This window comes from Balaenoptera physalus, assembly GCF_965194825.1.
Source record: "Balaenoptera physalus genome assembly, chromosome: 2".
Lineage (NCBI taxonomy): Eukaryota > Metazoa > Chordata > Mammalia > Artiodactyla > Balaenopteridae > Balaenoptera > Balaenoptera physalus.
The window spans coordinates 166,411,001-166,438,046 of NC_138883.1; the positions used below are offsets into that span (position 1 = coordinate 166,411,001).

Here is a 27,046-nt window from a genome sequence, read left to right on the forward strand (position 1 = left end):
TTCCAAAATGACAAAAGTTTATTTGTTTAACTTTCGTATAGGCCTTGTATGTTTTCAGATCATGCAATTCAGTGTGTTTAGATAATCACATCCTGGCCTTTTATTTAGAGTTTCTTTATAGGTAGTTTATTTAAAAATGAAGAGAGTAGTGCTATAAGTGTGTAAATTAAAACTATCAATATTTAAAATATAATTATAGAAGCCTTGTTACAATTATTGAGAAAACCATCACACCAGCAAGCAAATGTTTTAAAAAATATAAATCAGAGAATAGAAGTGTTAAATTTGAACGATGTGTTGACTTTCCTACTTTCCCTCCCAAAAACTTAATGAAAGTAGTAATTTTTAGTGATGGGCTTGGTGTCAGCAGGATAAAAATCCGTAGGTCATTCTTGATCTTTCTGGCCTTGGTTTTAAGTAAGATAGACAGGCCTCTTCTTTGGTTTATTTGCTGTCTTAAGGATTGTTCCCAGGCAAGTGGTCAGGGAAGTAAGATCAGGAAGAGCTAATAGAAATTAAAAACTGAAACTAGATTTGTGCCTTTAATGGGGCAAAAAGGAGACACTTTTAAAAATGTGGGGAGACAAAGTCTGATGCTTAGCAGCCCTAATTTGAAAAAAACCTTTAAAAATGTTTGATAACCTAGTTTTATATTGTTTGATGTCAAACCCTTTTGCTTTATTTGATAAAATTGTTTTTAGGCTAATTATTCCTTCACAGATATCAGCAATATAGTTACAGTTATGGTTCCTTAACATTCCTGAGAGAGAGGACTGCTGTCCTTGTGATGTTTTAATGGTGGGTGCTCTGCTCTTGTGTCATGGGTAGAGGATAAATTAGTTTCTGTGGGTGTGCCATTAATTTTTCATTTTGCCTTTCAAATTCCACTGTTTCTTAGTTCTGCATTCGTTCTGTTTTGTCTTTGGAGGAATTCTGGTGCTTTTGTTTGAAGGATGGTTGCTTTAATAGAGTTTAAGACAGAATGTAATGAAAATAATTGTATTCTAATATGTCTTGCATTCTGAGTTTTGCTTTTGGATACAGTCTTCATGTAGATAATCATGGTTCCTTGTTTACTCTGTGTTACTATTATAAAAATGATATAGGTTTAAAAGTAATTTAATTGAAGGAACTTCTAAGGTTTATTTATGTGATATTTAGTAAATGCAGATAAATTTAATTATTTTAAAGGTATAATTTAGTGACTAATGTTTTGCAGATTTCTGTGAGACTTTTACTTCAAGTATCTTAACTTTGGTGTGTGTGTTGGGGAGTTGTCTTAGATATAATCCTGATTTCCTTTCAGATGATGTCTGATAGGGCACTATGATTCTGTTTGGGAAAATGGTTCAGTTTCCCAGGCCGATTCACCTGTCTTTGGAGGAGCTCTGACTTGATTGGTCAGAACGAAAGTTTCATCTATTTTATTTTATTTTACTTTACTTTATTTTATTGTTGTATCCTGCTTTTTTATTTATTTATTTGTTTGTTTGTTTATTTATTTATTTATTTTTAGGGCTGCATCGGGTCTTGCTGCACGCAGGCTTTCTCTAGTTGCGGCGAGCGGGGGCTACTCTTCGTTGCGGTGCGCGGGCTTCTCATTGTGGTGGCTTCTCTTGTTGCGGAGCACGGGCTCTAGGCACGTGGGCTTCAATAGTTGCGGTACGCGGGCTCAGTAGTTGTGGCTTGCGGGCTCTAGAGCGCAGGATCAGTAGTTGTGGCACACGGGCTTAGTTGCTCCGCAGCGTGTGAGATCTTCCCAGACCAGGGCTCGAACCCGTGTCCTCTGCATTGGCAGACGGATTCTTAACCGCTGCACCACCAGGGAAGTTCCTGTTTTAAATAATTACATAATGACTTGTAATTTTAAGGAAGTTCACATTCTGAGCAGAATAAGTTTTTATAAGTGCTTTCTAACATTACTTTTGGGTGATGAAGAGGTTAAGTGACATAGATCATGAGTTGTGTTGAGGGGTATCTCTTTGAAAAAACATTCTTAGGAATTTTACTGTGTCTGTTTGTGTGGCACAATGCAAAATAGCAGAAATTTGGGTCCGAAATCCTAGATTCCTGGAGCATTGCTGCTCACTAGTGTGTCTGTAGGTAGGTCTTTTATATTTGTGGATGTTGATTTTTTTTTCATATGTGAAATGGAATACTTTAAATACCTGTCTACCTGCAGTACAGGTATATTCTGAAGTTCAAGCGAGAATAAGTACTTTGCAGACCATGAAGTACTTTGGAATTAATGGTTATTACACCCATTTAGTCATTTCACATACAGCTGTTGACTAAGGTCTTTTCCATTCTTAAATTATTTCAATAGCCTCTTTAGTCCTAGGGACTTAATTTCCACCCCAAAAGGTAGGTGATATATTGATTAGGTATTGACCAATTAAGAAACCTGCTTAGAATTGGTGGTTATTCTGCACAGTCCTGTTGTTCAATCGTGAGTGTTCATTGATGGTTTAACTACAATTTAATCCCTCCCACTACTTTATAAACTCAATTGTGGGGCATTTCAGCATTAGCCTAAACAATGGTTTTGAATACGTTAAGCTCCTAACAATTAGGGAGCAGTTTGGGGCATTGAATAAAGTGGAATGATGCAATTGAACCTGACAGCTTTAACAGTCAGCCTACTCATGGGACCTGAAAGTTGTTCACACATGGTTTCTTCTCTCATCACACGCTGAGTATTAAAGCCCGATGGTGGTAGCTGACACAGAAATGGGTCTGTTATCAGGATATATTTTAGAGTACAAAGTTCGGATTGAGTTGGAGAATATATGAAACTTTCTATTGTTCTCCAGTTTTTCCTGGAAACTTTTCTAGTCAAACAAATTGTGTATAAATTGTCATTAAAATATTTGAATCCTTACATTATATTTGCTGTATTGCTATGTTATTATAGAATATATAGATTAAAATATCATTGCATAATGAGACAATACTGTCCAATTTTTCTTAGGGAAATGTTTTACTCTGAAATATAGCCATGTTAATATCAGAATATAATTGGCAAATTATGTTCTCTAATGAAGTTAATCGAAAAGATGGAAACCATAATAGCTTATGAAAAAAGTTTTAAATAACGAGGTAAAGTTTGAGTGCTTGCCATCTGCCACGCATTCTTCTCAGCCCTTACGTGCAGTAACTCAAGTCTCACGGTATTCTTATGAGGAAGGCACTATTTCTGTCTCCATTTTTACAGATGGAAATTGAAGACAGAGAGCTTTAGTGCCTCACCCAAGGTGAGATAGTTTGTCTTATGGCCGATATAGTGATAACAAAAAGTTTTTTCTTGTAAGAGTATGGATGAAGTAGGAATTTTTAAAAATAATACTCTTTAGTGAGCTGACAGTATTTCAGAAGAATGCATTTTTAAATCATGTGTCAGGGTTGGAAAGTTTGAAGAAGAAGCTACTGTGTTTTAGAGCTTGTTTGAATCATTTGACTTTAATGTTTATTGACAGGTTAATTGTGCATTTAAAAAATGCTTGCTATGACCTCTTCCTGTATGATTGAAGCATGATGTTTCATACTCACCTCTAAATGATGCATTGCAATGATACTTTCCAAAGGTGAAATTTTGATAGGTACTGTTCTTTCAAACCTAATTTTTCTTCTTTATACTTTATTTTTCTTCCTTTACCAACATTAGGGAGGGAAAAAAATATTACCAAAACAATACCCACTTTTAAGTCTGATACTCAGATAATTGAGTAGATTTAGCCTGATTGTTTTCCTCTCTACTACTAACTCCTTTAGAATGAGCCAAGTGCCTAGGAATTTGGTAGACTTACTTCACTCTACTACTAGAACTCTTTCAAAACTTCTCTGTGGTCATAAGGAGACATTTGAAATGTAAAAGGTGAACTATTAATGGGAAAATTCAAGCTGAACTCTAATTTTAATCTTGTTAATATTTTAATAGGGTATGTCAGTCTACTTAGGAAACACTAAATTTCTCTGATTTATTTTGAGTTTCACTACTCCCTTGGTGTAGGGACTTGCATATCTTTCTAGATGCTTAACATAGTAAGTTATTCTAAATTTGCTAAGGGTATTCTTTGACTCAGGTACTAAGCATATTTTGCTTCACCGTGACTTAGATTTACCTCAGTAATTATTCAGTTTATTTTTACTTTACTTGGCTTTGGGTCCATCTTGTAAAATAATTATTACACTTAATGAGACTTTTACTAGGGTATTAGAATAGATATAACATCTTGCGTGGAAGTGGTTCCTTCAATTATTAGTCTTAGGGAGGGAAAAAAAAACCTGTCTAAGGTATCATATATTTGGAAGTGAAAGCAGAAGTTTATTAAGGCAATATGAACTTATAATTTCATAAAATATTTTTATCTTGATCTAAAACCTGTTTTTACATTTTGAGTAGATGACTTCATTTCATCAGGACACTATAAAGCCCAGTAACCAGTTTTTTGGCAGTCATATTCTTTTTTTTTTTTTTTAAACATCTTTATTGGAGTATAATTGCTTTACAGTGGTGTGTTAGTTTCTGCTGTATAACAAAGTGAATTAGCTATATGCATACATATACCCCTATATCCCCTCCCTCTTGTGCCTCCCTCCCACCCTCCCTACCCCACCCCTCTAGGTGGTCACAAAGCACTGAGCTGATCTCCCTGTGCCATGCAGCTGCTTCCCACTAGCTATCTATTTTTACATTTGGTAGTGTATATATGTCAATGCTACTCTTACTTCGTCCCAGCTTACCCTTCCCCCTCCCCGTGTCCTCAAGTCCATTCTCTACGTCTGTGTCTTTATACCTGTCCTATTATAAGGTATAATAGTACCTTATACCTGTCGTAGGTTCATCAGAACCATTTTTTTTTTAGATTCACATATATGTGTTAGCAGACGGTATTTGTTTTTCTCCTTCTGATCCACTTCACTCTGTATGACAGACTCTAGGTCCATCCACCTCACTACAAATAATTTCATTTCTTTTTATGGCTGAGTAATCTTCCACTGCATATCTGTGCCACATCTTCTTTATCCATTCATCTGTTGATGGACACTTACATATCCTTTTTTGTTTTAGCTTCTTACTTTGAAATAATTTTTGGGTGTATAGAGAAGTTGCAAAACCAGTACAGAGTTTCTGTGTATTGCGGATGCCTTCACTCAGCCTCCCCAGTGTTTAACAACTCATACTCTTTGTAGTGCCAATAGGCCTGAGAACATATTTGCCCATAGTAGACATTCTCTTTCCCAGGGAAGATAGAATTGAAATAAGGTATGTACTTCCTTCCAAACACAATTGCCAGTTTTTTTGTTTTTTTTTTTAATTGAAATCTAGTTGATTTACAATGTTGTGTTAATTTCAGGTATACAGCAAAGTGATTCAGTTATACATACATATATTTCTTTTTTTTTTTTTTTTCAGATTCTTTTCCCTTATAGTTTATTACAAAATACTGAGTATAGTTCCCTGTGCCATACAGTATGTCCTTGTTGGTTATCTATTTTATATATAGTTGTGTGTATATGTTAATCCCAAACTCCTAAGTTATCCCTCTGCCCCTTCCCCTTTCCTCTTTGGTAACCATAAGCTTGTTTTCCATGTCTGTGGGTATATTTCTGTTTTGTATATAAGTTCATCTGTATATCTCTCTTTTTTTTTTTTTTAATTCCACATGTGAGCTATATGATATGATTTTTTCTTTGGCTTACTTCACTTAGTATGATAATCTCTAGGTGCATCCATGTTGCTGCAAATGGCATTGTTTCACTCTTTTTTATGGCTTAGGTAGTAGTCCATTGTATATATGTACCACAAAGCCTTTATCCATTCATCTGTCAATGGATGTTTAGGTTGTTTCCATGTCTTGGCTATCGTGAATAGTGCTGCTATGAACATTGTGGTGCATGTATCTTTTCGAATTATGGTTTTCTCTGGATATATGCTCAGGAGTGGGATTGCTGGATCATATGGTAGCTCTGTTTTTAGTTTTTTAAGGAACCTCCATACTGTTCTCCGTAGTGGCTGCCCCAATTTACATTCCCACCAGCAGTGTAGGGGAGGGTTCCTTTTTCTCCACACCATCTCCAAAAACAACAACTGCCAGGTTTTTTTGTTTTGTTTTGTTTTTTTAAAGATAGTAGTCATCTTTTCTTTTTCAAATTTATTTATTTATTTTTGGCTGTGTTGGGTCTTCGTTTCTGTGCGAGGGCTTTCTCTAGCTGCGGCGAGCGGGGGCCCCTCTTCATCGCGGTGCGCAGGCAGGCCTCTCACTATCGTGGCCTCTCTTGTTGCGGAGCACCGGCTCCAGACGCGCAGGCTCAGTAGTTGTGGCTCATGGGCCCAGTTGCTCCGCAGCATGTGGGATCTTCCCAGACCAAGGCTCGAATCCGTGTCCCCTGCGTTGGCAGGCGGATTCTCAACCACTGCACCACCAGGGAAGCCCCCAGCTGCCAGTTTTTATACCAGGTCTTCTGAAGCAGACCTATGATACATTAGTAATTTGCTCTCAGTGCACTTTAAAAATCCATGTCCAAAGTGTGCTTTGGAGAACTGTGTATATATTGTTTCCTTTATTCCTTGTTCCAGATTCCTTTTATATAAAAGCTTTCAGTGCCCTTTGTGCTTCATAACTAGCTTCTTTAGGTTCTCATGGACTTCCATGAATCTTAGTGCTTTCACTTATTAATAACGAAGGTTTTTGAGTCTACAAAATGCCAGTCATTATGTGTGTACTCTCCTCATAAGTTGTGTGTCTCTTCTCTGCTCTCTCACTTATCCTTCTTTATTGCTACTAAGCTGAAGAATCTTTTTTTTTTTTTTTTTGAAGAATCTTTTCACTAAAATATTGGGAGTTTCTTGGCCGTAAGGTGCCTACAGAGTTATCAAGAGTTTCCAGCAGTAACCATTGTAAATATCATTTCAGAAGTGTTGGCCAAGCAGTGTCAGACATTTTTGGAATCTTTGGTAGCTCATGTTACCTGCTTAAAATGATGGTAATGACTTGAATTTTATTTTATTTTATTTTATTTTATTTTTTAAAAATTTATTTATTTATCTATTTTTAGCTGTGTTGGGTCTTCGTTTCTGTGCGAGGGCTTTCCCTAGTTGCGGCGAGCGGGGGCCATTCTTCATCGCGGTGCGCGGGCCTCTCACTATCGCGGCCTCTCTTGTTGCGGAGCACAGGCTCCAGACACGCAGGCTCAGTAGTTGTGGCTCACGGGCTTAGTTGCTCCGCGGCATGTGGGATCTTCCCAGACCAGGGCTCGAACCCGTGTCCACTGCATTGGCAGGCAGATTCTCAACCACTGCGCCACCAGGGAAGCCCAGTGACTTGAATTTTAACGTGGAGTGGTTTAGATGTTTTCATATACCACAAAACCCTACATGGTAAAATTAGTAATTTATTTTCAGTCTCTTGAAAATTTCTTGTTTAGATAAATACAATAATTTTTAAAAGACAAAACTACCAGATAATTTTTAAACATTCAGAAAATTTGGGGAATTTATCATTCAGGATAATGAAGAATATATTTCTAATTTATTATTTTATTATTAATTTTACCTTTTCCTGCCATCTTTATAAAATACATCTTTCCTGCTTTGGAATTATGCTAACGATGATTGATTCTCTTCCTGTTGATAGTCATTATGGAAATCAGTTATGCTGTGCTGCTTTGCATTTTGATCCGTTAGTGTAGTGGGCGTAGTGTGTGATTCGGAAAGTAAGATGATTTGGAGACTACATCAAGAAATTTGAAGCTAACAAGGATAAATATAAAGCTCTTGACAGAAGGAACCCTTCCTGAAAGAGAATAGGATCTTTGATTCTTGTCAAGAGACTAAGGCAGCTCATAAAACTGATAATTGGAACTAGAAAAGCAGTTCAACTGGTATGATAATGTTTTTGATTCAGCCAGTGGATGAGTGCACAAACACGAGAGTCAAAGGATAGGGTGCAGGTGCAGAGGCCCCTCCTGTCCATGTACTCAGAGCACAGCCCCACCAGCAGTCGGGAATGCACTCATTCTTGCTCGTATTTTTCTCTCTCCTCTCTTGCTGTCAGCTGTTACTTCTTGCTGCCAACAAAATGTCTCAAGATATTACTTTTTCTTCCTCTTTCTAATTAATTTTCCACTTCTAATCTGTTATATGCTTAGTTGATCTTTTTAGAATTGTGTCTAGAGTAAGTAAATTGGCTCTGCAAAGAGCATTTTTAAGTGTGAGGTGCCCAAGATTTTAAACTGGGTTACTGGTAACATCTGATCTTTCTGTGTGTCTCTTTGGATTTTTCTTGTTCTAAGTTATTTTATGAGTATCCAAGATTCCCAAGTAGTTAACTTCTGGAGAGGTTAAAAAAAAAGTCTTCCTATATTTCCATTTTTGACTCATATTTTATGTATTCTATACATGGTAAATGTCTAGTGGGATCTTTAGGTTAAAGTGCTGACTTAGCTTTTGCTGAGGGCTAATTGACTGTTAAACAGTACTATGTAATCCAAGCTACTGACTTTGTATACATATCTTTAATAAGAGGAAAAATGAAGCCCAGAAATTGACCAGTTGAACTTAGACATTACAGTATGAACTATGAAATACACCCTTTGAAACAATGGAAAGCAAGGACAGGATTCTACATCACGGGGACTGTTGCTGTGAGTTGTAAAGTCCAACTTTTATGCTTAGTAAGTTGGCTAGAGGCCGAATATTAATATCAGGGTCTGAGTCTTTCCAGAAACACAGTTTATTCTCTTGTTTATATTTTGCTTGTTGTCATTATTATGTCGTCTTGGTCTCTTTTGTGCAGTTAAACATGTCAAAATGTCCCACATCTTTTGTTGTGCTGTTATTCAGCTGCTTTATATTAAAAACGCCTCAGTTCTTTTAAATTGTTTTCCCGAATTTTGTTTTTATGAAAGGTTAAGTTTGATTTCATTCATAAAAAGAAAAAGAAATCTACTTTGAAATTCGTGGTTCTGTTAAGTCTGAAAAGTATTTCAGGCTAGTAATAGCCTTCTGTGAGTTAACAGTGTTTTGTGTACAAGAGATTTGCTTCTAAAATGCCACATTTTTAAGGTTATAATATTCTTGGAAAGTGGGAGAAAGTATTCACATCAAAGAAGGCATTTTTATTACTTTGGATTACGCAAGACTTTGGCCAGCCTCCTTAGCTTCATCTGTTTAAGGGTTCATTTTCGCTTGTTTGGCACAAGTCCCAGTGGAGGCCTTCAGAATTGTGGTTAGCAACATGAATGAATCACAAACTGTGGGCCAGCTCTTCAGTTCGTAGAGCTGGCTTACTGCCAAAAAGACAGTGCCTTATATGGGGTCAGGGCGAAGCTGTGATTCGTTGAGCCCTGCATTGTATAGAAAACATACTTGTGATGCCTGTTTGCTTTCTTTTAAAGTAAAAACAAAACAAAACAGAAAAAGCAGCAGGCTTCCAAGTCTATCAGAATAGGAAGTAACAAAATAGTGTGCAGGTTTTACTAATGACAGAGTTAAGCAATAGAAATATGGCTCTGTGTAGTTAAAATACTAAAGGTAGGAGTTGGACCTTTTGACCTCCTCAGCCAGCCTGTGAGGTAAGAGATTGAAACATTTGTTAGACATCTGTTGTCTCCCTGCCCTTATTTTGTAAATGGTTTAATAAGATTAAATAACTAGTCATATGTTCACATGGTTACCATGCCACTGGTTTTGGTATCGAGTAGGTACTTTGAAATTAAAGCATGAATAGTTAACTTTGTGCCAATTCTTTTTCTTTCTCTCTCTCACTTTTTTTTTTTTTTTTTTAAATTTAGAGTTATGTAACTTTTCAGAAACTGGAGTATTGGAATGGTAAAACAAGAATGAAATTTGCTCTTCAGAAAGTCAGGAATTTTTGCTTATATTCTTAGGTTGGAGAAAATAGTTGTTACTAGGTCTATTAGGAGGAAAAGTATTAAGATATTTTTAAGTATAATTCATTTGTCTTTGTAATTCTTTTCATTTAGGCAAATACTCTAGCTGGATCTTCTCTTAGTCAGGCATCATCTCATATATATGGCAATAGATTAAATCCAAATTCATCAATGGCAGCTCTTATAGCTCAGTCTGAAAATAATCAAACAGGTAAGATTTCAAGAATTTTTAAACTCTGAAATTCTGTTGCCTTCCCCCAATGTAATTTTTACCCCCTTCAGGTCATTTCATTTGAAAGATCTAAAGGTGTGGTTAATAAGTAAAATCTAAAGGGTGGGGGGGGGATTGTGCCCCTCCCTTTTTAAATCAAAAGAATCACAGTTGGAAGTAAATAGTATGCTGTGCTGCAAAATAGTGATGTGCTTTTTTACTGTCTGAAATGTAAATGTTTAAGCAGAGCCATCAGCAGGCAGGAATGCTAGTGTCTCCTGTGACTTTTGTGATTGATGTGTTCAGTGCTCAGTTCTGTGCAATGAAAGTAACATAACACTGGGCTTTTCTGTGAATAGCCTCAGTCTTTATTTGCATAATTCATGAAATTGCATTACACAAACTTGGTAAAAAAATCCTGTTAGAGAATTTCTACAGTGTTTAGTAATCCTGTGAATTTTTACCAGTTGACATTTTGTAGCATTTGCCTCTTGTACTGTTTTAATGAGCCACTGGATTTGCTTTGTCTCATTCCATCCTTAAGGATTTGTTGACATGTCCAAGTAGTCATGCCTGTTTGGGGGAAGGGAATGGGTTTAGCAGTTCACCAAGAATGGATCAGTCATGTCTTTACCCTTTAAGGGTCAGAGGTTACCTGACTCAGAGTGAGGGGAGGACAACCTTAAAGAGGCCGGATGGGATGATTTTATAAGGAACTAACTGTAGAGGAAATGCAAGTTATTTTTCAAGCAGAGACATTCGCTGTTACCTAAGGAATATTCTGAAGAAATGAACTTCTTTTTCCTTCTAAATACAGAATTCTGCGTTCCTACTTGTTACTGTCCATTTGGGTATTTAGTGTTGTGTGAAATGATCCATGTAATAGATGCACTTCTAGTTTTGGTGTGTAGCTCTGTGTAATACATATGTATTTTATGACTTGTCTTGGAATGCAAAGTGTTAAAATATACAAAGCATAAGGATTTGCTGTGATAAGCATACAGATTAGCTGTCCACAGCTGTGATTCATTACTTTAACCGTAGAAATTAAAAGTGGCTGAGGGGAGGGTACTGCAAATGGAAACCACGCTTCTGTGCTGTAAAATTGAAAGGAATGAAAGAACGAACATAATCCATGGCCTTCTCCACCCACAAAAAACGTGTAGGGACAACGCCTTACATGCCACAGTTCAGCAGTTCTAAACTAGCAACATACTAGATCTTCTACTTTCATAGTAACTGCAAAGATAGTGGTAAAGGTTTTATGTATGCTTTAGAAAAAATCAGGGCCAGAGCTTAAAACCTGTTATCTAGTGAGAGTCACTTTATCAGCTGTGAAATATTTACACTGCAGATCAAGAACTCGGAGACAATAGCCGCAGCCTTGGTGGCAGAGGAAGCTCACCCAGAGGGAGTCTCTCACCAAGGTAAGCCTTATTTGCACTGCAAAGTATCGGCAAAGGAAACATTTCGCGATTTGGAAACTTCTTTAACTCATATCAGCAGAGCATACATTTGTGAGGCTATAAAAGCATTCTGTAGATAAGCATGTCTGGACAGTCAAGAAAAATGATTCTAAATTGACTTGAATATTAATTTAAACACATGGTTAGATTTGTAAGCTTTGTAGAAGATATACCTTTTCTTGGATTTCTAATCAATTTCAGCTCTCTTGTATATTTAGCTCCTGGTACTATTAATGTATTAATTTGGGTAATTCTTTTCGGCTATAAAATAGTCTTAAAAGTCTCTTAGGGCTTCCCTGGTGGCGCAGTGCTTAAGAATCTGCCTGCCAATGCAGGGGGGACACGGGTTTGATCCCTGGCCTGGGAAGATCCCACATGCCGCGGAGCAACTGAGCCCGTGTGCCACAACTACTGAAACCCCTGCGCCTAGAGCCCGTGCTCCACAACAAGAGAAGCCACGACAATGAGCAAGCAGCCCGTGCACCGCAAAGAGTAGCCCCCGCTCGCTGCAACTAGAGAAAGCCCACACGCAGCAACAAAGACCCAACACAGCCAAAAATAAAAACAAAACAAACAAAAACAGACAAACAAAGTCTCTTAAAGCTGCAGACTCCAGGCTTTCAACTTCGGGTTCCAGTTTTAGCTCTGTTGTGGGCAATGCACTTAACCCTTTAGTCTCTCGTTCCTAATTCAGTAAATGAAGTTCTTGTGGCTCATCTCTAAAATCCCTCTAGTTCTTAAAATTGTCTGAAGCAAAGCATAGCAAATATGTTACATTGTTCTGTGAAATTATCTTAGATATTATATGAAAGAGTTCAGGTACCATTTATTAATATATAATATATAAGGTTATTCCTGCTAGTAGCACATTAGGCTATCTTTTTATTAACTTTATTCCACTCTCAACTCCTATAACTGTTTCTAGTTTGTTTTCTCTCTGTTCTCTACTTTTGTAAACTGCCTCAAGCATAGTATTAGATTGGGTGAGAATGGAGCAGAAGGAGGAAGAAGCCCATTCAAGAATCTTTTTCAACTGTGGAAATTTTAAAATTCTATTAAAAATAAATTTTTTTCTGCCATGGCTACCGTGACTATCACTGTTGTTGTGTTGCTAATATATATGGGAATGTCTGTTAAGGAGCATCTTTAACGTGAGAGAGATTAGTCCAATAACCTCTTAATTTTGCTGTTTTCTAGTGCTGCATCAGTAGTGCCTTTTTTCTAATCCCTGAGTGAACTAAAGGTAGTATTGTTTTTCCCAATTGAACTCTGCAGAAAATTAAATATTCTTCTTTTGAAACTAGGAATCTGAAGTACAATTATAACATCATCTGACCAATCTGTAATTTATGCTGTGTTACTTCTGTACTGTTTTATTCTTTTTTTTCAAAGAAGAAAGTTAATGGATTTTTTTGCTCATATGTTTAGTGGAGGAAGCATCTCTGTGTTCTCCTTTTTTTTTTTTTTAATTAATTTATTTTTGGCTGCGTTGGGTCTTCGTTGCTGTGCGTGGGCTTTCTCTCGTTGTGGTGAGCGGGGACTACTCTTCTTTGCAGTGCATGGGCTTCTCATTGTGGTGGCTTCTGTTGTTGCGGAGCACGGGCTCTAGGCGGGCGGGCTTCAGTAGTTGCAGCGCATGGGCTCAGTTGCTCCGTGGTATGTGGGATCTTCCCGGACCAGGGCTCAAACCCGTGTCCCCTGCATTTGGCAGGTGAATTCTTAACCACTGCGCCACCAGAGAAGTCCCTGTGTTCTCCTTTTAAACTTAAAATATCATGCAAGCTACCTAGAAATTATTCAGGATTCCTTACTGCAATTTTGCATTGTGCAGTTCTTCGTGTTTCATTAGCTAAATGGTATTTAACACAAAAAAATGGCACTAAATTACTTTAGCACATACTTCCAACTGCATATTATTCTTTAAAAATCAGCCTGAAATATAATGGCCTAAATTATCCTGGCAATAATATACTATTTGGAAAGGGATGGGCAGCTGTATGTAGCATGTGATGTTTACATGTGCAATAAAAAGCCTCATTTGTTTAACTTCTAATTTAAAGAGATTTTTGTAGAGATGCATATCAGGGATGCGGCAGAGCACTCTCGGGCTGTTGGAAGACCTGAGCTGTAGCCCAGCTCTGTCACTTACTAGCAGCGTGTCTCTGGACAAGTCACTAAAGCCCCATCTTGTTTCCTCAGATAGAAATGGAGCCAGTAATGCAGGTTTTGACTTCTCACTAGGTTGTTGTGAAGTTAACTAGGTGGAAACACTTCAGAAACTCTAAAGCCCTTTACTAATTTATTATATTTTTATGGAGGCTGGAGACCAGAAATGGCCACATTTACTTATTTAGAACAAAAAGTGGATGAAAGAACATAACATGTTCATCTTAATATAAGTGATACTTGTTTTGGAAGAGGTGATTAAGTTGTTATCATTTGAAGTACAGATCTAAGACATTTTAGAAAAAACTTGTATAAAGGGCTCAAATAAAAATTGCTTTGGTCTTGATAATGTTCCCTAATTCTGAAAATACTTGAAACTAAGTATTTTTGAATTTATAACAAAATACTCCTTCAAAATTGTTTAAAAATTCTTTTTACTGATATTTGAGATTTTGTGGTTATGAATTAAAATGCTCTCTACTTTATTATAATTGTACAGTGTAAGTCTTTCTAGTCCTGTCTTTCTCCCTCTTGTCTTATAAAGTTGCATCAAGTTCTTTTACAGCCTATTTCAGAGATTATTAGTGGTGTGTTTATATTTTCTAGTGGTTTTTAATTATCGAGCATGGCCAGCTGTTCCCTTCATTTTTACCATTTGGGGAGGAAGGATGGTAATTACTAACTTTTAGGGTAGATTATGGTTTTATCGTTCTAACATAGGCAGCCCGGTGTTAGAAAACTTGTACAGGAGAAGGCTCCGCGTAAGGTGAGAAATGTGAATGTGCTTCCTTCAAAGGGTCCTTCTTCTGTTTAACCTGAGGATTAATGTTTCCAACAGGTCCCCTGTAAGTAGCTTACAGATCCGCTATGATCAACCAGGCAACAGCAGTTTGGAAAACCTGCCCCCAGTAGCAGCCAGCATAGAGCAGCTTCTGGAGAGGCAGTGGAGTGAAGGACAGCAGTTTTTATTAGAACAGGGCACTCCTAGTGACAGTAAGTATTCTCTTCTTGTCTTTAAAGAAAGGTCAATAGATGGACGGATGGATGGATGAACAGATAGGTGGATAGATGTTGAAGTCACACTTCATCAAGAATAGCATTGAAATTATGATATGTCTTACATAATATGGTGAGAAAGTGTGATGTAGTGGCTCAATAGAACAAATGCTACAGGTTTACTGCTTGGACTTGAATTTTGTTTTTACCTGTTATTAACAGCGTGATCTTAGGCAAGTTTCTTAATGTCATTGTGCTTTTAGATTTCCATTTGTAGAATGGGAATAATAAGGTACCTATATCATAGTATTGTTTTGAGGGTTAAATGACATAGAATATATAAAGAACGTTGCCTGGCTCATAGAATTCACTGGTTTTTGTTACTTTTTATAATTATTAAAATATTGGTACATTGTTTCTCCATTGTACTTTGTTCTAATCAATTTTTAAGTTTTACTAAAATATGAGTTATAGCTTCTTTTAGCTTAGTTGTTTGAATCAAACTTGCTCACCTTTGGAGAATTTATTTTAAAAAATGTGTATAGTCAAGTATGGCCAACTCTCTTGATTTTACAATTTGGGTCAGAAAGGAGAATAATTACTAAATTATATATATAACTTATATATATTATCTATATCATTTACTTGCTAAATTATGTAATACATATTACATATACATATTTAGTATCTTAACAATTTTAAGTATTAAGGAGAGCCATGGGTGAAAAATGCCAAAAACAAAAACTGTTACTACACATACTGTTAGCTAGAGAAGTGGCCTAATGTTAAGGATATATATATATATCTGGGGGAAATAATAGGTGTTTTGTTTTGCTTTGGTTTTTAATCATTTTGGGGGTGGGAGGTATAAGCTTTTGCTGCTTTATTTTTTTAAAACAAAACAAAATATTTTGCTTATTGTTACACAGGTGCCATAAATTGGTATTTTTATGAATGGTGCTCTGACAAAAAATGCTAATTGTGAGGAAATTCATGCCGGGATAATCCTTTGAACATGATAGCTGGAGGACAGGTTTAGCTTAGTCTTACTGCATCTCATTTGGGTATACTAAGGGTTTATTCGTGGGATCTTGAAGAGGAGGGATAAAAGTTAAATCCTTGGGAAATGACCGTATGTGTCTGTACCAGTAGAATTGTGTGTTTTCAAGGCCCTGAGGGCATGTTAAACAAATACAACTTTTTAATACATAGAACTTTTAAAGTGTCCATCACCGCAGCATCACACAGCCCTCTCTCTCTGCTGTGTCGAGAGGTCTGAGAGCTGTGGCAGGAACGGAAACGGCACTTGAGGTGGTGAGGCAGGACAGAAGCTGAGCCTGTGTGCAGATGACGTGCCTTCCCTCGGAGCCGGGAGCGGGGCTGCGGTGCACACACACTGCTCTCTGCTGGGCGAGTGTGGATCCACAGGCCTAGCAGCTGGGCTTCCTAGTCCTGTGTCAGGTGGCTTGCTTAACTCAACCAAGCAGCAAACAAATACTTGTGCTCTTTATTTGTGGCGAAGGATATTGGTGTGATTCTTTGCCCTTTGAAATATGATTTTAATGAAAACTCACGGTGAGCACTTTGAATTTTTAATTAGGTTTTTATTTTGATGAAAATAAAGTGGTCTCATGATTTTTCTTTGAGAATGGAAATTACCTGAACTAGGTGGGGTTTTTTTGGTATGTGGCGACCAAGTTTCCACATGGTATATCTAAGAACAGTATCCCTTTATGCTTATGTAGGTACAAATATATTATGGTATATTTATATCTACATATAAATTTAGGAGTAGAACCTAGTCACTTAGAAATGCTTTATAGAATTTCTACTTTTCTATTTTAATTTATTTCTAAAGTTATTGACACTTAAGTCCATAAAATACCTAGTCCTGTGTATGAAATTCTTTATTAAAAACCATTCAAATGTCTGCTAGTTTTAGGAATGCTGAAGTCATTACACCAACTTCAAGTAGAAAATCGAAGATTAGAGGAACAGATTAAAAACTTGACTGCCAAAAAGGAACGCCTTCAATTATTGAATGCACAGCTCTCAGTGCCTTTTCCAACAATAACAACAAATCCCAGCCCATCTCATCAAATGCATGCATTTTCAGCACAGAATGGTAAGTATGAATTTATTGTGGATCTAAGGAAAGTAGGATGGACTTCCATTATCTTTTTCATAATAACTGAATAATAACTGGTCACCAGTTATATGCAGTTGTAGAAAAGGAATGATAAATTATTTTCTAGGAGCGTAAAGAATCCTGTTCATGTAGAGAACAAGCGTATGGACACCAAGGGGGGGAAAGTGGTGGGGGGCTGGCGGTGGTGGTCGGATGAATTGGGAGATTGGGATTGACGTATATACACTAATATGTATAAAATAGATAACTAATAAGAAGCTGCTGTATAAAAAAATAAAAAATAAAATTCAAAAATTAAAAAAAAAAAAGAATCCTGTTCAGTGTTCAATTTGAATTTGCTCTAACATCTTTAGTACAGAATTTAATGGTAAAATTTAAATATGTAATGATCTCTTTATTGATTTAAAGCCATGATATTCAGTAGAGATAAAGATTTTTTTCATTCAAATTGGTCTTAAGAATAACAAGGCTTAATATTTAAGTGTTTTTAATGTGGGCTTCAGGGTAAGCTTTTTTAGACAAGCCTTTAATCTTACACATAATGTAATTTAACAGGTAAATAGGTTTTTTTTTTCTTTGTCTTTTTTAATCTAGCTCCTACTACTGATTCCTTGAACAGCAGTAAGAGCCCTCATCTAGGAAACAGCTTTCTACCTGATAATTCTCTTCCTGTATTAAATCAGGTAAATTGGGTGTGGTTAGTTTCATTTGTGTGTTTCACTTGTGAACAGTAGTATATCACATTGAATGGTTTACACTTACTTCAAACAGTTTTCCTGTGTTGTTTACAACTTAGCTTCTACCCTTTCTCGCGTTAGGACTTGACCTCCAGTGGACGGAGCACCAGCAGCTCCTCGGCTCTTTCTACTCCCCCTCCTGCGGGGCAGAGTCCCGCCCAGCAGGGCTCAGGCCTTAGTGGAGTTCAGCAGGTCAACGGTGTGACAGTGGGGGCACTGGCCAGTGGAATGCAGACTGTGACATCCACCATTCCTGCCGTGCCTGGAGTGGGTGGAATAATTGGAGCTTTGCCAGGTAACCAACTGGCAATTAATGGCATTGTAGGAGCTTTAAATGGGGTTATTCAGACCCCTGTCACAATATCCCAGAACCCTACCCCCCTCACCCACACAACTGTACCACCTAATGCAGCACATCCAATGCCAACTACACTGACTAACAGGTAAGAAACTTACTTTAAATACCTTTTGGGTTTTTTAGTGCAACATGGTACCAGTGCTGTCCATACTTTAGATTGGGATTTGAAATGTGTTCCTTGTTAGATGTACTCTAAGAAATTAAAAACCACCAAACTTAATATATTATACCAAGAGCCATTTATTTTTGACACTTACGTAATTCAGGTTAAAACAAAATTAAATCACCTTTCGTAACAAAGCATTAGGTTTGTTCTATACTGAAAATTCCAGTTTTGATCTGTGATGTGTGTTTTAAATGCTAGTTTTTCTTATCCCCATGTATATTGCCTTCATGTGTCATAAATCCTGAAGAAAAGTAATATTATAATGAAGATCACATATGAATGTTGGTTTCTTAAAATTCAGCTATGTAATTTTGTTAGCTTTGTAGTCAAAGATTTTGATACAAGATGAAGGTCAAATATTTATCTTGAATTTCCTTGAAGTGAGACTCGCTGTTTCATTGTAGTGGAATTTCATTTGAATGGCAAAGCCATGTTGTTATTGCACATACTTTTGAGGAATAAATCATTTTAAATGGATTTGCAATGGATAGTAGTAAACTATTTCTTCTGGCTCTCTTTTCATTGGTGCTTAATTTTACCGACCATTGGGACTGTAAAAAGTTTAGGTCAAATCAATTAGTAGTATGTTTGGATTCTTTCTTTGTTTTAAATATGTGTCACTCAGTGTGGGTTAAATTATCCTTGAATGATTAAAAATAAAGTATTACATGTGCATGTTATAAACACATGTAAATTTTTATTCCATAAAACAACTGAGTGCCTGCTTGGATTACAATATAAAGGGAAACAAAACATTTACTGACAATGTGAATTCTTGTTTACCTGTTGTATATGTGCAGAGAGAGAGAGAGAGAGAAAAGAAACTTGTACATCATTGTTTTCAAAAAGTGTTATGGTTAGAAACTTGTTAAGTTATTAAACATCAAATTGAAACAGTTGTTCATTTTACATTAAAAAAAAACGTTAAAAGGTGTACAGTAGAAAGTAAGAATTTTCATCGTTTTTCAGTGCCTCAGGACTAGGATTACTTTCTGACCAGCAAAGACAAATATTTCTTCATCAACAGCAATTCCAGCAGTTGTTAAATTCGCAGCAGCTCACACCAGTAAGTTCTTCCTTTTGATAATACTTGATCTTTATTAGGAGCAAGTGATCCAAGCTATAATAACTATTCAGCATAGGTATAGATTGCCCACTTTGTGAAATGACATTGTGGTGTAGTCTGTGATACCTGCAGTGACATTATATTGATTCATCGACAAATACTAGAACGTGGTCTATGCAGCTCTGGTAGACTCTGTATTTTCATGGAGACTTGTATTTTCATGGAGCTTCATTCTGGTAGGGGTGATGGACGATAAATATATACACACTTTTTGGTAGTGATGAGTACTGGGAAGGAAAATGAAGCAGGATAAAGGGATAGATAACAGTCGGATGGGAGCCATCTTAGATAGGATGGTCCAGCCTCTGAGTAGGTGACTTTTGAGCACACACCTGAATAAAAGTTGAAGGAGCATGACTTTCTGACATGGGGGGGGCGGTGGTGGAAGAGAACATGCACTCAAGGTGGAGGGACCAGGGCCTGTGTGCTGTGTCACTGGGCTGGTGTGGAGGAGAGCAGTCAGACGGGTGGGCGTGGGCTGCAAGGTTGTGGGCTGCCTTGTTTGGCTCTCCATGGCATGGAATTTAGATTTACCTTAAGTGTGATGGAAAGCCATTGGTGATTTTTTTAAAAAAAACCTTTCTTTGTGGAAATAAACATTCGAGTGTACCAGAAGTAGAGAGTATGGTATACCGATTGCCTAGCTTTAATAATTATCCCAGTTAAAAAACTCTTTTTTCGTATATCCTCATTTTTCCTTTCAGAATTTTAAAGAATTAATGGTAGGGTTTTTGTTTGTTTGTTTGTTATTTGTTTTGGCCGCATAGCATGGCATGCAGGATCTTAGTTCCCTGACCAGGGATCGAACCCGCGCCCCCTGCAGTGGAAGCTCGAAGTCTTAACCACTGGACTGCCAAGGAAGTCCTGTAATTGTAGGGCTTTGAACACGACAGTGACATGACATACAGTGATGTTTAGATTTACGGGATTCTCTGAAGTCAGTAGGGAATGAAATCTAATGTCTCAGGACTGAGCCCTGGGCACCCTGGAGGAGGAGAGGAATCTAGCCAAGGGTCTAGGGAAAAAGTAGCCAGTGAGTTAGCACAGAGAGAGGTGGCCTAGTTCCATGTGAAGAAACATTTCAAGAAAGGGAGGACTCAGCTGCATAGAATGCTTCTGGTGAGACAGGTGAGAACAGCCCGTTGGATTTGGGTGTCTAGAGCTTTCTGAGAACGTGGTTTTGGTGAGAAGTGAAAAGCTTCACTGAGTGGTTGGAAAGAAAATAGGAGAGGAAGCGAAGACGGGGTGCAGGCAACTCAAGATGTTTTACTGTAAAGAGCAGAGAAATGAATCGGCAGCTAGCATTAGAAGGACGTGGTCTAAGGGGGGTAGTTTCTAATCATTTTGAAAATGACAGCATATGTGTATGTTGATTGGGAATTTTCTGGTGCAGAGAGAGGAAGGATAACGCCAGGGCAGCAGAGCTGTTCAGGAGGGAGCAACTTCCCCTGTGATAAGAGGGAGGCAGAGAGGCTGTCGGTGGGTTTTATGACAGGAGGTTGAGGAAACCCACTTCTAATGTTTTTAGTTTTTAAATGGGAGTTATAAGTAAAGTCATCAGCTGAGGGAGATAGGGATATTGTGGTTAGAGGAGAGAAAGAAGGTGTGGAACAGATATCTTGGAGGAGGGGAGAGAGCTAAGGCAGATGTGGGAGGGTGTGTCTAGCACACCTCACTGCTAGGAGAACACCCATTTAATTAACTTCGGGGTTTCAGCCTTTGTTTGTAACTTCTTTCTAAAATACATCTGCCTACTCTCTTGCTTTAGTCAAAAATGTATTGAAAATGTCTGTTTTACAATTCTGGATCACTGTCACTGTCACTGTTCTTACAGTGGTATAAGGACAGAGTCTACATAAATTCTTACATGCTTACACTAAAATGTAATCTTGTTTTCTTATCTCTTGCCTCATCTTAATATGAAGTTCTGGAATTCAGTTTATTTGGGGTTCTTCCTGTTAATCAAGATTTTACTCTAATAACAGCACATATAGGTGCCTCGTTTCTGGAACGTGGTCGATCAAGGAATTTTTAGCACAAATTATTACCCAGAGACCGTGAAGACTGAGTGGATTAGACTTGACGTTTCCTTTGCAGCCAAGGTTGTGGCGTGAGGTTTGTTTATTTACAAGCATCAAACTTCACGTAGTCAGGAATGGTACTGTGAGGCACCTCCCTCCTGCCACCTTAAGAAAAACTCTTGCTCGACCCTCCTCCTGACCCTTCTCCCGACCAGCTGCTGCCCCATGCGCAGCCCTGTCCGTTTCTGCCTGGCATCTCCCCTGACCTGGTGACGGCTTCTGCCCACTGGAAACACGTTCTTCCCTTAGCTCCCAGGACACCACATTATCTTGGTTTGCTTCCTACCTAACTGGTTCTTCCTTTTTAGCTTCCTTTTCTGGGTCCTCTTCTCCTCAGCCCCACTCATTTCAGAGCATCCTAGAATTCAGGATCTCCTCCAGCCGCAAAGCTTTAAATACTGTCTGTGCTGATACCGACGTCTCCAGCCCGGGCCTCTCTCTGGAATTTCAAACTCCCATATCCACTGCTTACTTAGTTGCCACCACTTGGCTTTCTTTATAGATGGTGCAGGCATAATGTGTCCAAACTGAACTGCTGACCCTCCACATGGCTGCCCCACCTCAGCTGATGCACCTCCATCCCTCCAGCTGCTCAAGCAGTTATTCCTTCACCCCTCTCTTTTTCTGACACCTCACATTGAATCCATCAAGAATCCTAGGTCAGGTTGTGTCACTCCTCTGTTCAAAACCTTGCTTTGCCTTCCTGCATTACTTTGAGAAAAACCAGAGCTCTCGGCCGACACTACAGGCCCTCATCCTTCTCTGGCCTCCTTCCTGCTCACTGCACTCCGGCCCCGGTCTCCTTGCTTGTCCTGGGTCATGCTGGGTGTGCCACGGGGCCCCTCAGCACTGGCTAGCATTCTCTCTGCCTGGAACCCCCCCCCCCGCCCCCCCATATCCATATATAGAGAATTCCCTCGTCTCCTCGTGTCTGTGTCCAAGTGAGAACCGCCCTGACCCCTACCCCGCCCCCGCTGTCCTCTCTCTCACATTCCTGTTCCCCCGACCCTGGGCAGTAATCATTTCCTAACATTTCTTCACCCCAGAACAGTGCCTGCCACATCATAGTAAGCGCTGAGGAGTGCTCGCTGGAAGGCATGGTCTCATAACCGCATCAAGAAAGCACTCTTTCTGTTGGCATGAATGAGAACTTTAAAAGTTATTTTAAGTTCCCAGAATTATGGGAGGGATTTCACCATGCAGTGCATTCTAAAGCCAAACGCAGGTCACGTGGCTGCTCTAAGTTGCCGTTCTCCTTGATTATCATGGACAACCTCATATGAATAGGGGTCTCCTACGTTTGTTTGCCCCATTTTGAAAATAAAGCCATTCCCTGATGATATTGACATTTTACAGTAGATGGTTATTATCTCGTGCAGTGTGTTCTTCCAGATGAGACTCTTGTTGTCTTTCTTAGTAGTATGACTTTGCTGTCACTTAAATACCTAATATCAGAGCAAAGAAGAGAGAAAGCAGGCTGTCCTGACTGCCGGGTCTGCACTGGGACTCACCCTCTCCTGCATGTTCTTACCTAAGGAGCAGCACCAGGCCCTTCTGTATCAGCTGGTGCAGCAGCACCACCAGCCTGATCTCCAGCAGCTGCAGATCCCGGCACCCACGCAGATGCCCATCAACAACCTGCTCGCAGGCACGCAGGCGCCTCCGCTTCATCCAGCCACCACCAACCCGTTCCTCACCATCCATGGCGATAATGCAAGTCAGAAGGTAACAGTAAGTGTCTGTGCTTTGTTACAGCTAGTGAAATACCAAAACGAATTTTATTGATTAATCAGAGATGACTGTCCAGCCCCTCTCTTCCTCCCCACCCCCCTTAAAATATATTATCCCCCTGATAATTTCTTCTTAAAACCAGTTGTTTCAGCACCTGGATATTGTAAACACAAAGGACCTAAGCCAATTTATATATCCTCTAAGTATATCAGTTTGAATTTGCACGTAAGGTTGGAAGACTGTTTTATAATACAGCAATTTTTCAAAATGAAAATGTGTTTTAGTATGGTAAGTGGTATTGGACAGTCCAATCAGAAGATAGTAGTTGGTGTTTTGAGAATCTTTGTTTAACTAATTTGTTTAATTATAGAAATAGTCTAGATAATTTAAGAATATTTTTATTATTTTGCTCAGACATGCTAAAATTGAATTATATTTATAATAAAATTAATGCATAAACTTTAGGGCAATCCAGTTATTCTACCTGATAGAAAATAAATCATAATCACATTTGTAATGAAATTTAAATTATTAATCTCATGTAAGTGATAGCATCTTACCCTTTCAATGTACAAGTTAAGATAAATAAAAATGGGTGCAGGAACAGTATACTATACATATAGTAGCACACATTTTAAGGCTGTTTCTTTCTATTAATTCTCCCCTTCAATCAGGTCTACTTTACTGGAGTATAAATGTTTCCCCTAAATTCCAGTTCAGGGCAGAACCCTGTTAGAGGAAGGATATTGGGATATAGAATGGAGACTGGACATCAGGAAAAGGAAGAAGGGAAAGAATGAGGTGGGAGACTTGGCAAAAAATGGTGTTAAAAGTCACAATGTTTGCTCTTTCCCATTACTTTGAAAGTTTGCTCTTTACTGTGCTTTTAGTTTTCAGAAACTTTAGTTTGTATTTAGTAACAAGAATTGGTTCAAAATATAGAATTATTGGTTTTCATTAACTCTTCAATGCTTTTTGTTTGCCCCACTGTTCCTCTGACTTCCTGACTGTGAATACTGTCATTATCACAAACCTAGTTTTGCAGATGTGGAAAATTTCATTGATTCTGTATTAATTTAGAATTTTTTTTAACCGTTTTTTCCTAAGTTTTTTCTTGTGTTAAAAAAAGTTATACAGTATGAAATGTATTTTTAATGGAAAATCACAATAGTAAACACTATAAAATAAACAATATTATCTAATGTAGAAAAGCAAGGCTGGGAAATAATATTTATGAGTATCCTGCTATGTGGCAGGCATCTTTGTTAGATACAATAGTATACGTGGTTCCAATCTTTAAAATATTAATAGGCTGTAACCCCATTTTTTAAATAGGGAGATTCAAAGAGGTTAAAGCTCAAAAGACACATAGCACATGTGGGATCAGAACCCATGACTTTCTTAGTTCACTTTCCACACTACTGTGTTACTACTGCTGTGGAAAAGTCAATCTGAGGGGATGGTTTCTACATTCATTCCTTATGAATCCTCCCTCAGAGGGGCACTTCTGTCTTTGTATACTGCTGAATTTAATATAAAGCAACTGAATGTTTACCAGTAAATTCATGTCTTTATATTATGCTGAAAAGTAGCCATGCTGACTTGTAGAAAAAAAGGAATAACCGTATACATGACCTTTTATCTCAGTTATAATTTCAAGTAAGAGGATATTATCTCAAGTGGGGGCCAAAAATTCATTTAGCTAATGCATCTTATTTTGTTTGTTTTAACTGCAGAGACTTAGTGATAAAACTGGGCCTGTTGCTCAAGAAAAAAGTTGACACTTGAGAAACATCTAGAAATGGACTATCCTGCTGCTCTAGCACTTCATCTGGCTGCTGTTGCAGTCCCCTTACTACAGCTATGAAGAAATGCAACAAGAAACCAGCTGCACGACAAAGGATTAATTGCCCCAAGAGCATTCTTGTAAGGCTTTGATTGATTTTCTTGTTGCTTTGTTGCACTGAAATGGAATTCCCATATCCCCCACCCCTCACCCACATTTTTTGAATTTTGAAAGAAAATTTAATAGCTAACTTTTGTCATTGAAATAATTTACATGCAATGAGTTTATCAGCCTAAGAGAAATTTAATATAGTTGGTGTACAACTAATTTTGTTACAAATTGGAGAGATGAATAGCAAAACTAAAGACTTGTTCTATTTTTAAACCATTTGATTTTAATGTAAAAGTTGGAACATGAAATATGATCTTTTGTTTGGGTTACAGTATGCTTGCTCTGTGAGTCAAAACAAATTTCAAGGAACTGTCTAATTTCTTCTACTGGAGTTTTATTGGTTAAATATTACAAATAAATAGGTCATCCACTTGGACTTGGCAATCTTTATTATAAAAATTTCCTTTCTAATGGGATTTGGCCAATTTTGGTAATCAAGTTAAGATGGTAAATGTCTGCTTCTGCTAAAGGTAATTTTCTTTTGCTAAATGCTTTTTCTTTAGTGTTAAGACCTACTCATATTTTAAAGAAAGCTTGAGTTCAGTGATTTCTAAGGCTGCTGAGGGAACCAGCTCAATTCAAAGTGAAAGAGGGGCCGCTCTGAAACTGCTGGTAGGGTTTGGCCTGAATCAAGTGCCTGTTAGTACCTGCCTTGTGCTGAAGTGGCTCTGGACAGCTGAGCCTGCGCTCTCAGTCCTTGGGAGTAGTAGGGACAGTCGGCGTTGCACCAGCAGCCTTCCCCATGGTTCTGCCTTTATTAGGAACTTTCTATGCCGCTGTAGCTAGCTCAGGCAAAACTATTACCTGGGTATTTATCCACTAATGAGTCACAAGAAAAGTGAGTGGATTTGGTAAGAATTTTCTTTTTTTCTTAAGTTAGACAACTTCCCATTATTGACAATGATTTGAAACAAACAAAACAAGACAAAAAACCCACCACTGCAGTTCCTGAAACAGGTGAAATCTGTATTACAGCCCTTCCACGTTGGGTAGCCCCACTCCTGGTGTGACAGTATAGCAGAGTATAAATTAAACAATTGGGGATGTAATCATTGAACTATTCTTAAATGTGTGAATTATTAGTGGAAAAGACCCAGCTGTAATTAGACCTCCACTGTGTACTTAGCTGGAAGAACATGTTAATTCTGCAATATGTCTCTTGGTTAAACATTGCACAGTTCTTACCTCATTTCTGTAAATAAGGTTTTGTGAATCTGTTTTGTATTGTGAAAAATTCATAAGATAACATTGATATTTTGATTTGTAATATTTCTAATTGGTAGATTTAATTGAAAAGTAAAATTAATTTATTTTTATATGTTCAGGGGAATTTTAAAGAAAGTCAAATCTTTTGTAGATAATTTAAAAAAATCGGTGTGGTTTATTTTACTTATTGAACCCACTGGTTGTTATTCTGTAACAATTTGTATAAATGGTAAATTTTGAATGTGTTGTTATTTTACTTAGATGTAAAATTCTACATGTATTAAAATGTACAAAGTTTTTGTTAATAAAATTTAATAATGTTTATAACTCTGCCTTTTTTTCCAGTTTTATTAAGATACACTTGACATACAGCACAGTAGGAGTTTAAGGTGGACAGCGTAATAATTTGACTTACATATAGTGTGAAATGATGACCACAGTAAGCGTAGTTAACATCCATCATCTCATACAGATACTAAAAAAAGAGAATGACAAAAAGAGTGTTTTCCTTGTGATGAGAACTCTTAGAATTTACTCTCTTTAACCACTTTCCTGTATATCATGTACAGCAGACTTAACAACAGTCATCATGTTGTACTTTTACAGTCCTAGTACTTATTTATCTTATAACTGGAAATCTGAACTGTTTGACCACCTTTGTCCAGTTCCCGCTCCCTCAACCCCCACCTCTTTTCTATGAGTTAAATTTTGTTCTTTTAATAAGATTCCACATATGAGATCATACAGTATTTGTCTTTCTCTGTTTGACTTAATTCACTTAGCACAGTGCCTTCAAGGTCAT

The 27,046-nt window shown here is 37.7% G+C and overlaps 1 protein-coding gene across 12 annotated transcripts in view; it reads left to right on the forward strand.

The window, feature by feature from the left end:
* MLLT10 (MLLT10 histone lysine methyltransferase DOT1L cofactor) overlaps window positions 1–26,031 on the forward strand; it is a 252,303-nt gene extending 226,272 nt beyond the window's left edge. For 9 of the 12 annotated variants that reach the window (XM_082449646.1, XM_082449642.1, XM_082449648.1 and 6 more), the window contains 9 exons: window positions 9,988–10,105; window positions 11,460–11,532; window positions 14,576–14,730; window positions 16,670–16,858; window positions 17,477–17,565; window positions 17,701–18,062; window positions 19,113–19,209; window positions 22,887–23,081; window positions 24,818–26,031. In XM_082449646.1, the coding sequence (XP_082305772.1) occupies window positions 9,988–10,105; window positions 11,460–11,532; window positions 14,576–14,730; window positions 16,670–16,858; window positions 17,477–17,565; window positions 17,701–18,062; window positions 19,113–19,209; window positions 22,887–23,081; window positions 24,818–24,862 (1,323 nt within the window). In that variant the 3' untranslated portion in view covers window positions 24,863–26,031. Of the gene's footprint in view, window positions 1–9,987; window positions 10,106–11,459; window positions 11,533–14,575; window positions 14,731–16,669; window positions 16,859–17,476; window positions 17,566–17,700; window positions 18,063–19,112; window positions 19,210–22,886; window positions 23,082–23,755; window positions 23,883–24,817 lie in introns of all 12 variants that reach the window. The other 3 variants (XR_014260523.1, XR_014260524.1, XM_082449647.1) reach the window with 3 other exon arrangements.
* The last annotated feature ends 1,015 nt before the right edge of the window (window positions 26,032–27,046 follow it).